This window comes from Camelina sativa, chromosome 2 (genome assembly GCF_000633955.1).
Source record: "Camelina sativa cultivar DH55 chromosome 2, Cs, whole genome shotgun sequence".
Lineage (NCBI taxonomy): Eukaryota > Viridiplantae > Streptophyta > Magnoliopsida > Brassicales > Brassicaceae > Camelina > Camelina sativa.
This window is the reverse complement of record NC_025686.1, coordinates 17449571-17461593: the sequence shown is the minus strand read 5'-3', so window position 1 is coordinate 17461593 and position 12023 is coordinate 17449571. Positions and strand designations below refer to the sequence as shown.

The 12023-nt window shown below is 28.5% G+C and overlaps 2 protein-coding genes and 1 pseudogene across 2 annotated transcripts; all 3 read right to left on the bottom strand.

Moving 5' to 3' along the window:
* LOC109126898 lies at positions 369-999 on the bottom strand (annotated as a pseudogene).
* LOC104727868 lies at positions 8737-9711 on the bottom strand. Its single transcript, XM_010446932.2, has 3 exons — positions 9587-9711; positions 9354-9429; positions 8737-9258 (listed from the first exon to the last, which is right to left on the bottom strand). The coding sequence occupies exons 1-3, from the start codon at positions 9596-9598 to the stop codon at positions 8936-8938; spliced, it is 411 nt and encodes a 136-aa protein (XP_010445234.1). The 5' UTR covers positions 9599-9711; the 3' UTR covers positions 8737-8935.
* LOC104727856 lies at positions 10275-11322 on the bottom strand. The gene is made up of 3 exons (XM_010446924.1): positions 11270-11322; positions 10910-10985; positions 10275-10786 (listed from the first exon to the last, which is right to left on the bottom strand). The coding sequence occupies exons 1-3, from the start codon at positions 11273-11275 to the stop codon at positions 10524-10526; spliced, it is 345 nt and encodes a 114-aa protein (XP_010445226.1). The 5' UTR covers positions 11276-11322; the 3' UTR covers positions 10275-10523.

The following is a 12023-nucleotide window of genomic DNA, read 5'->3' as shown; positions in this document are numbered from 1 at the left end:
TTATATAACTCTATTGAAAATTATATGTCTATCGTCATTTCGATTATTTGAGCAGGAATTTTTCCTCCCAAAAACTTCGAACAGTTGTGTCAGAAACACATACGTGGCATGGCTTTTTAATGGCATACTTGTTATTTTTTTTTCCTCACACACCTTTCAAAGGGTTTAGTTGTCATTTAAAATTTTGATAAATAAAATGACATTCTAGTCTTTTTTTTAGCTTTTCTAAGCCATTCTAGTAAAGTTCCCTAACTGCAATGGGATGGGTTAACAACTTAACATTACTTTTTATCATTCATAAATTACACTCTTCCTTCAAAATTAACTATTATGTGTTCATATATATTACCAATATTAAAATACATAACTCACATAACCACACACGGATCTGATTGATGGTAAGAATTTGCATATGCATAGGCAGGAGGATCGTATATGTACGAGGATTCATCGAAATCAATTCAACCGGTTTAGCTTCAGGCTTTTTCTCCGGTTCAGGCTTTTTCTCTGGTGGTTTAACACCTTCAACCGAAACGATCTCTGTGTTACATATTTTTCTTAGCTTCATCACGATAGTCGGTACATCAACATCTCCAAGTATCGTCAGTTTCCCGGTTTTATGATCTATTGTTATCGAAGTAACACCTATAATAATAATAAAAAATAATAATAATAATACATCGTACATGAATGATAATATATATTTCTCCAACTATATCATACTGCAAATTTAGAAAAAAGTCATTTACAAAGATACCTGTAACTTTGGAAACGGTCGCAAACACTTTAATCCTAAGTTTCTCCTCGGGATTAATACTCAATTGCAACACAGCTTTCTGTAATATCAAACAAGAGATTAGTACGTATGGCTACTTGCATATTTTCAATTTATTGACGTAATGTAGCAATTGTTAAATAGTACTATATATAATGATTAATCAACGCATAATTATTTTAATAGAGATAAAAAGAGATAAAGAGGTGTACCTTCGGGGCCATGGCTCGAGAAGAGAGAGGAGTGGTAGGTTGAAATATCGAAGAAGTTATTAGCCCCAATTTGATGAACAAGATATTTTACTTATTCGATAATTTTTTTACCTATTTAACAATAAGGTAATTTTACAGAAATGTTAACCTTTTTAATAATAATACTAGGTTCGGACCCACACGTACGTGCGGGGTTAATTTCAAAAACTAAATTTGTAATCAGATTTGCAATATATATAATGTACACACGAATTATTTTTGCAAACCTATTTTTAGTAGGATTGGACATTTGGGTAACCCGTTCGGGTTAGGGTATTACCCGATTAGGTTTGGTTAAATGGGTTTAGAAAAATAGAACCTATTGTATATTTTTCGATATATGGATTCGGTTTAGTTCGACTACTATCGGATTCGGGACGGTTTGGGTTACAAATCTGAGAACCGATTAGTACACAAACTACCGAGTACCTAAAAATAATGACTTGATATAGCAATTATATTATAAATTTTGTTATAAAAAAAAGAAGACGTAACAGTGCATGTAAAAATATATATAAATAATTAAAACATATTTGATACAAATAATTCGGAGTAGATGTAATTCATGTTTCGTCTTGTACCTGAATTCTAATTGTATAGAGAATGCATTTCCAATAGTGAAGATTCTTGATATATGACATTTTTGATATTAGACAAAAAAAGTTATTCCCGATTGGAATGGGATGAAACGAAACAGGACGAAACGGGACAAAAATATATAGTTCTCAAACTCCCGTATAGAATAAACTTAAATATAATTTGTAGTATATTTATATATCATATGTAATTTTCTTGTTTTACAGACGCTATGTCAATTGGATGAACACCCGTTCATACCACAATCCTCTCTTATATATAATCTCTAGGTAAAAAAAATGTATGCTTTTGAAAAAAATCTTGATTTGTATATGCTTATGTACACGACAGAAAATTATAAATTTAATAATTCATAAAAATAATAAATGATAAACAGGATATAAAACATAGTACTGGTGAACTAAAAAAAGAATATAGTAGATGTTAGCAAGGTATATGCATATGCAAACCTAAATACAGAGACACATACATTTTTTTTTTTTTTTGCAGAAGCAAAGAGATACAAAAATAGTGTTAGAGTGGTGTATATAATATGTGGATGTTAAATCGATTACTCTATTTATAGGCTGGAAAGAATCAGCTAAACATTTTTACTTTTACGTTTAAAACAACAAAAATCTATATAAAATCTTTTAAAAACTTATTTATTTTTTAGTTAATGCATATATAATATGTTTGAATCTGTATATAGATGATTAGATTTGGATAATGAATTAATTGTCTAGATATTGCAATTCCTATTAAAATGATGAGAGTCAATATATAAGGGTTAATTTTAGAAATAATCCCTGAATTTTAGATATTTGGTAAACTAATTACTAACTTATTTCACGATTTCTTTAAATAAATCATATGTTTCAATTAAATTAAGTTATTTTCATATAATACTATTTGAAATTAATTAGATACAGTTGTTATGAAAATCTTGTTAAATGATAAGTTTTATTAATTGCGAGAATCTCTTATTATTTTATAAAATTTTAATAACAATATAAAATTTAAGGAATTGTTAATATAAATAATTATATTTTTATTTTAATATTTAAAATTTTCATTTTGATGTATACTATTTTTTTATTATAGTGACTGTATGATCTTATTAAATTTAAGTAGAAAATCATTAATTTGTATTTAAAATTAAATATTATGGATATAAATAAACAATTTTGTCTGAAATTTCAATCCAATAGTTTTAGACTTTTTTTTGGCTAGTTTTTTTTTATCCTTTTCGTGGACTACTTATTATGGTGACTACTTGCCCGTAAGGAAAAAGGATAATTGAATTTATTATTTTTAATTCCTTATTATCTTTATTTAATTGATTTGTTTTTCTAAAGAATACAACAGCCAGTGCGTAAATTTATTATTTATAATCTCTTAGATCATTAATATAGTTTCCTAAAATATTTGAATTTATTATGTGTAATTAATATAGTTTCATAATATATAGGAATAAATCATTTATAGTTTTCTAAAATATTGAAATATTTTGAATCGAATATAACACACAATCAACTGTTTTTAGAAAACTATAAATAGTTAATATTTAATTTAGCAAACTTTTTGGAAAAAATATTAGAAATTAATATTATTTCTTGATCTATTTGAGATTTATTTCTTTAAAAACTGTTACCATTATTTTAGGAAGTTTATTATTATTATTTTTTAATTATATAGGTAACTGGGTTTGTTTGGCAACATGAATATATGTTATGTTTTGTTTTTTTTTTTTAGCTGTAAGTGTACTCCCCATTTAATAGTATAGATGGAAAAACATATGCTCAAGTCGATCTCGTAATCTTCGGGGGTGTATTGAAACAATGATTTTGGAGGATTTGATGGGATTTAGGAAATTTGAAATTTTTGTAGATTTTAGGGAAGTTGATATGATTTATAGGAAAATTCTTTCAAATCCCACCTAAAACCATGAGATCTAGATTTCTGTATTTTTAACTAAACAAATCCTCTAAAATCTTCCAGAATTCCTAAAACTTATTAAAATCTAAATTCACAAACTGTTTTGAATAACAGTAGATTTTAAAGTAGATTTTTAAATCATCAGTTCAATAACAGTAGATTTTAGGAGACTTTTTAAAATTCATGATTGAATAACATAGGATTTGTAACTTTTACACAAATCACTTAAAATGTCAAGTTGAATACACCTCCCTTCAATTTTCCTGACTATTGACTACAATATTGTCCACCGAAATATAATTTTAAATTAACTTTTAGATTTTTTTTTGTAGGTTTTGGTTATCTATTATTACATTTAGATTATAGTTTTGAGGAGTAATGCTATTTTTAGAACTTTGGAAATGATGTGCTAAATTAGAAACAAAAATATTTTTTTCTGAGATGATGTGAGAATTGACCTTCCTTTTAAGATTAAGTGTTAATCTAGTTGTTATTGCTGATATTTATGTCAAGCTAGATACATTTCAGTTCGTTAATAAACAAAAATTATTGCTTCCCTGAGATTTGTTATGTGTATGGGAGGAGAATTTGAACTGTTAGTACTAAATTACTAATCCAAGAAGATGTACGAGTTAATGTACATGAAAGATCTAAAACATAAAGAAGCTTGTAATCATGTTGTTCAATTGATCAATACAATAAAAACTGAATGTTTTTCTCTCCAGTGTTGATACCTCAGCTTTTTAGTTGAAGGAGGAGTTGACACATCAATTAAAACAGTTAGCCAATCAAATTATAAGGATTAATACAGCTCAATATTTTTGTCCAATAATAATCTTTCTCCATTCCACATAATTCTTTCTGATTTTTGTTATGGGCTCAGCCCAATTACAATAATGTCCAAGAAAAACAGTAAAATAAGCCAAATTAACCCTCGTATGGTATGACAACTGAGGAAGGTGACGATTAAGGGACACAAAGTTCTTTAAACATCTTGGTTACGTATTATTTGTAATCTAACATCATTTTGGCAGTTTATTTTATTTCTAAATAACAATCCGCACTATATACAGAATAAAATAGTTAATAAATAATTTTACTGTAATTTATATATACAAAATCTATAATATTTATCGGTAAAATTATTATCTGGAATCTAAAATTTATTTGTGTAGTATATATATTTTAGTTTTATTTGAATATATAAAATTTTTGTATAATAATTAAGATTTAACTTATTGAAATTATTATAATATGAATTTTATATTATCTCACCATATGAATCAAAAGTTCTTAAAATTTTATGGAAATGTAAGTAAGTGATACAATTAAGTTATAAAAAGTAAAACAATTAAATTTGGGGGTGTCATTTTAGAAAAAAAAATATACAATGGTATGTAAATATAAATACTATTAAAAACTGAGGACAAATAAAGAAATCATTTCTCGAGCTTTGTGAGCGCAACATGTCAGTATTTTTTTGTTTTTGTGAGAAAACTTATACATATAAGGGATATGAACCAAACTAGAGTAATCTCTCAAACTTCATTGGAGGATAAACTCTCTTTCTGAAGCATACATAAACTAGAGTAAATTAGTGACGTATTATCAAACAAAAATTCTCATATGTCTATCTTATTGCTTATGCATTTACTATGTGGTTTCTTTTCACAGTGATGATTGCAGTGTTTGAATTTTGGCGTGTGATAACAAAGGTTCCTTGCCTCTCAAGATTTACATATAATAACACCAGTGACAAATTAAACAATGTTTAAGATCGAAAACCAAATATTTTAATTTAAGAAAACTAAATCATCTATAACTTTTAAAATAACTTTGACAATTAACATAATCCTTATAAATGTTGTATACAGTTTAACATAAGTATAATATTTAAATAATAACACAAAACCAAACTAAAGTAAAAATATGTATATTTACTTTGACATACGTGGACTTGTTATAAAAAATAATAGGTAATTTACAGAAGAAGACAAACAAATAATAACGTAACAACAATACAAACTATATAAACTTAGATGATTAAATTTGTAAACTACAAAAAATACACCAGAAAATAACACTACACTAATATATCTCTAATAATAATAGGAGAAAAAAACATAGCATATAGTAGAGTTAAGCCAATTATACGAGTAAATGATTGTAATAACGAATACTACGGAGTTACAAACCATTGTAGGTTTTTTTCAGTTCATTTCTATATCTAACCATGGTGTAAACCATAATTTTCATGATTAATATAATTTCAAAAAATTAAAAATCATACTTTGAATATCAAATGTATTTCAAATGTATTGAATAACATCGCGCGGGTCTAACCTAGTATATTTTAATTATTGAAAGAGGCCATATGCGCTTTTAGAAGAGTAGTGTTTGCTCAGTACAGCATTTTTTTTTCCACCCGTTCACATAATTACATTACAATTTACAAGAAGTTGCGCATAGATAAGTTCTCTTGCTGCTAATTTCCGGCTAGTATATTTTAAATTATTAAAATGAATAGCATTATACTTTAGGTTCAGAAATCCAAATAAGAGGTGAAAAGTTGGAACTACATAACTTAGGCTAGGATTTAGAAATCTTAATTAAAATAAAATAAACTCAATTTATAAATCCAAAATGATAGTTCTTCAAATATTTCTAGCGACTCATCATCCTAGTAAAACGGTAAGAAGAAGAAGAAGACTTGACGAAGTTGCCACCATCATAGAGTCAAGAACCGAAATATCCTCGTAAGCCTCATCCGATCATGTGGATCCCCACAAGTCGACAATTTTCAAAAGTGTTTTTGTTTTGTTTTGTTAAGAAGACTTTTGAATTTTGACTCTCTCCATCTAGTTTTCATTATTATCTCACTCGTCGCTTATTTTTCAATATTGTTTCTCTTTTGGACAATCAAATGTATAATGTACTATTGCGTGACCGATCTTACATCTTGGCGCTCCCTACGGAGTTGAGAGCGACTTAACTAAGTGTATGTATAAATTTATCGATTTAGTATCCAAATTAAATAAATTGATTCAACTCACAACATAGTGATTAGTTATTTAGAACATATCAGCATCTTTGTCCAAAAAAAAAAAAAAAAAAACAGAATATATCAGCATGTGAGAAAAGTCTACAAGAATGAAACCGCAGGGAAATAAAGTCTAATGATTTATAAGTAAAGGTAACACTTACGAAGAAACAAAATAAAAGTTAACAATTTAAGATCAACTTTGTCTTGCTGTTATTAATTTTTTTTTCTAGCTCTTTTCTTTCAGATGACCTCTTCTGAGAAATAAGTTTAACATTTAAAATTTGCATATGCAGGATTGTAAATTTGTAACGGTACGTGTTAGGAACATGGTGAGCTCTCTAGATAATCAAAATTCATCCGGTTTAGGTGTTAACTTTGATACACATATAGCTAATTTTGATGGAAGAGTGTAATTTATGTATGAGAAAACAGTATTAAGTTATGTTACCACGTACCAATTTTTTTATGAAAAGTCAAATGGATTGATAATCAAAAGAAAAGGAGGGATAGATTAAGATATCGAATTAAGCTTCTTAAAGAGTTCAGTGATATCTATTTAAATAGAAATTAGCGTATTACATACACCTTTAGTATATGACGCCCAAGCATTTTATATATTTCCATCTCAATAGCATTGCCAACGACCAAAAAGACGAGTAACGTAGTAAATCTCAAGCATTTTAGTTTGTTTTGAGTATTTTTCGTAAGTTGGTTTAAAATATAATTTCAGTGTAACCAAATCATACGGAAATGTAGTATTTAGAATCCCGCGTGTACGGCAGGGGCCATTTATTGACTCTTTGGTCACGTTACAACTTTTTAGGCAATTTCTCTAAGAGTGTTGGAAAAGTTGAACCACATTATATTGAAACAAAAGCTGATATCAAAACCGAGTTACTAGCTAAGTCATAACGGGTCTTTTATAAAACTTTTAAAGATGTTGAAGATATGATGGGAAAAAGAGAAGGATTCATTGTTCTTGTCGCTTGTCTCTAGGTATGGTAGCAATGTTGACTCATACAAACCAGCCATTAAACAAACAAAACTATTAGTCAGTCGCAACATGAATATTATTACAGTAACTAAAAAACAGAAAAACGGTTGCCAAATTCAAACGTTTAATATTGTAAGTTAACTGAAGTTTTTTTTAACTCAGCAGTATTGTGAATATAATTTCCAAATAGAGCCAAAGTTAAGTAGAATACCGCCACATTCTTTTTCTTTTTTATCAATAGAATGTGATCAAAATAGGACCTATATTAGTAAGAATGTGATCATCTGGTTTGTTCCATGGTGTTACTTTTGAAGTTTTGGTTTACCAAGCTCTGGTTCTACATTTTTCTCTTGATCATGGTTATCTACTTATGTTTAGGAGTAAACTACAACTTCAACTCCCTTTTAGAATCTTCTCTCTGTTTAGTTCTTCTACCGATTCCGAAAGAGATTCTTGTAGTCTCACTCTCCCAATAATCTATAGCTTAAAAATAATTTAGTCTCCTCAATTTTTTTGTTCAAGATCTTTAGTTTGTAATATAAGAATATCAACAGAATAACCCCATTTTATTTTGTATTTAAAAACGACTGATTAAGTACACATACAAAAAATCATGAATTTTATTAAAGTAACACACGAGTTTTGTTCGATTTCAAAATCAATATAATTCATTATCCATAACTTTCTATTCTTTATTTTATTTTGTGATTTATAGTAGCAAAATAGTAAGAAGACTTGAATAATATATAATCTCAGAGTCAATAATGGAACTATCCTCGAAGCCTCGTTCCATGTGTGGATCCCCTGATGTCGACATGTGGGGATCTTCTAGTATATCAGTTTTTTTTTAAGTTTTGTTTTGTTTTATTATCAAAGGAGACTTTTCTAATCTTGACTATCTCCATCTCAAAACTCATTCTCTTAGTTCAAAATTATTTTAAAATTTTAGAAAATGGAATGTATTACGTGAACGATCTAGATTCTTGATGTTCAAAGCGAAGTTGAGAGCGACTTAACTATGTGTGTCTATATTTGTATCCATCGATTCAACCAGTCCGTCGCAATATATGTTATATTAGTAAGCTAGCTAGCTAGAGACAATTTATAGAGAATATATTCAGCATAAGACTAAAAAGAGAAGTCCACTTGAATAAACCGCAAGGAAAAAGACTGATTGTTATTAGATGATAATAAAGTACAAAAATTAACAAAGCGTAGATTAATTTTATCATACATTAACAGAAAGGTCGTACGAGAAATGTATATTACAAGTAGTAGCCCCCAAAAAAAATTATACTCTTCCATCAAAACTAAGTGTTGAATAACTTAACATTATTTGAGATAACTCTAGAGAAAAATCACATAATCACACAACCTGGCTCGTCTCCTACAAATCTAGAATTCCCCTGTGGCTGATAGTAAGAATTTGCATAGGCAGGATTGTATTGGTACTGGTGGTAGTTCATCGGAATCGGCCAGGCAACAACTTCAGGTTTACCAGCCGGTTTAGCTTCAGGCTTTTTCTCCGGTTCAGCCTTTTTCTCTGGTGGTTTAACAACTTCAACCGAAACAATCTCAGTGTTACATAGCTTCCTTAGCTTCATCACAATAGCCGATACATCAACTTCACCAACAATCGTCATTTTCCCGGTTTTGTCATCCAATGATATCGAAGCAACACCTATATTAACAAAAATAAAGTTTATGAATAAATTGTTCATTTCCACGACAAGATCATATTATAAAATTTGAAAAATGTAATTTATAAAAAAATACCTGGACATCTAGAAACGGTGACAAACGCCTTCTTCCTGATTCTTTCCTCGTGAATACTCAGTTGCAACACAGCTTTCTGTTATATCAAAACCAGAGATCAGTATGGTCGTTGATTGCATATTTTCATTCTAATTAACAAAACTATGTATAGTTTAATATATAGTTAGTACCTATAACGATTAATCAACGCATGTTTATAATAAATTAGAGATAAAAAGGAAATTAGGGCGTACCATCGGAGGCATGGCTCGAGAAAGAAACTATAGATAATCTTCAGAAATTTTCAATTATATTTGAGAGAGAGACAGAGAGAGTGGTTTAAGATATCGAAGATTCTTGATGACAATAGCAAGTCCAATGCCCGTTTATATAGAAATTGCTTAGAAATTTGCGACTATTATTATAGTATTGAATTTAATACATGATGACCCACAACGTTAAAGTTTTTTTTGTATTTTTTAAATAAGCCAACGACCATAAAAAAAGGTTAAAGTAGTCATTGTTTATTAATTTGTTTGTTTTTTTATGTCCTAGTTTTTTTAGAAAAGATTTGGTTGAAATTAAATAATATCAGTGACACGAAAGCAAACGGAAGTGTAGTAGTATTCAGAATTCCGCGTGGACGACCCGGACAACGTTGATTTATATTGACCCCAGCAATTGACTCCTTCGGTCATAAGAACTTCTCAAGCAAGTTCCTTCCTTGATATAGAAACCAAAGCTGAAATCGAATTAAACCTTTCTTTAATTGTATAACTAATTTTTTTGGAGTATACTAGAATTTAGATTATTGTTTTATACAGTAAACCATTTATATCATTTTTTTTTTGTTTCTAATCATTATATATTTGTTTCTAATCATTAAAATATCAATCACATTTTTAGTAATTTTTATAAACAAAATCATTCGAACTAGACATGTAAAACAAAAAATCATTCGAATTAGACATGTAGTAAGTAACCCGGACTTACTCGTTAATAGAAAGTTTTATAATACATTGGGCCTGGGAGTGGCAATCTTGGTCCAATCATGTAGAGTGTATATAATGGTTTGGAACGGACCAGTTGAAAAAATCAAAACCAATGACTACGGCGAAGCTGATGAATGATGAGTGATGATGGATTGATGACACTATTGTGAACAAAACTGATACGACCAAAATATTATTTTCAAGAAATGACGCAAGTATTGGGATCTTCGTAGACACATCCGTTGAAATGTTGGTAATAGGGTGGAACTTGAGGTGGATACCAATAAACCACTTCTGGCGTTTCAGGCTTCTTTGGATCAGGCTTCTTCTCTGGTTCTTTAACCGGTCCAACCGAGATAATCTCGGTATAACATACTTTCTTCAATTTCTTCACAATTATGTAGGTATCAATATCTCCGGTCACCGTTAGTTTATCGTCTTTCACGTCCACCGAATTAACTCCTTCATTACAAATTTACAAATCGAAATTATACTTATGACTTAATCAATTAATGTTTAAGAGAAATAATTGGAGGCTTAACAAAAAAGAAAATAATTAGCAATTGATGAGTGTTGGTTGTGTACCGGAGAGACGACAGACAGTTGCCATAGCTTTTTGTTTCATTCTATCACAATGAACATCCAATTTTAGCACAGCTACCTGTCATGAAAATATCAAATATGATAAAGAGGTAATTAATTAGGATAGCGTTATGACATTTGATATATTGCTAATTTCTGTAAGCAATATAATTAAAAATAAGGAAAAATATGTACAATATATTAGAAGCTTTGTAGAAATGTTAAATGTAATCGAAAACAATTAGAAAAAGCCAAAAACTGTATCCGGAAACATAACTCCTTTACGATCATAGAGGAGTTATGAAATAATATACTATGAAAACATATATTATATAATATATGTATAAAATCTATATATCGTACCTGCATTTTTCTTCAATTGGTGTGATTGGAGAATATGTTAAGTGGTGAATTACTAATGAGCTTTGAAAGTGTCTCCTGGCTCTCCTATATATAGTGGCAAGTTTTTTGTTTTTGTTTTTTTTTAAAAAAATTGCGACATATTCAAACCTTTTGAGTCACGGTAGCAGTTGCAAGTTGCATGGCATACAAACATTTTTTTGAAGGAAAAGGGAAATTTAAGTCATTGCCAAAAAAAAGACAAGGAAAACTAATCAAATTTTATTTTAACGTTGAAAATGAAGAAATAGAAAAGAAAAACAAAATCGAGTATGTCGTTATCTGTTTATTAATTGGTGTGATTTCTCCAAGCATATACAATTAATACTTATAGTAAAAAAAATTAAACATATTTATAAAAAAATATTTTAAAATAACAAATTTTCTTGATAATCCTCTTTAAAATATATATATACTGCATCCAATATCCAACAACTAAATAATAACTAAATTTATTAACATAATTATAACTAAATTAATTTTATTTCAAATTAACACTCTTTTAAAATATACTGCATCTAATATACAACTAAATTTGAGGAAAAACATAATATGATAGAACTCCTTTATTAGGCTTACATATCCTATTTCAAAACTGGAAATTAAGATAAAAACATGTATTTATTTTGGTTGAGATTCAATTTAAACCAAAAATTGGTCCACGAAAGCGAGATTCCAGTTGAACAATCTAAGATGGACTTTTTTTTTTTTTTTTTTT

What these genes read in the sequence shown, in the direction of transcription:
- LOC104727868 (XM_010446932.2), bottom strand. An exon ending in CACCGTTTCTAGATGTCCAG is followed by an intron (nt 9,259 to 9,353) that starts GTATTTTTTTAT and finishes TTGTTAATATAG; the next exon opens with GTGTTGCTTCGATATCATTG.
- LOC104727856 (XM_010446924.1), bottom strand. An exon ending in AACTGTCTGTCGTCTCTCCG is followed by an intron (nt 10,787 to 10,909) that starts GTACACAACCAA and finishes TTTGTAATGAAG; the next exon opens with GAGTTAATTCGGTGGACGTG.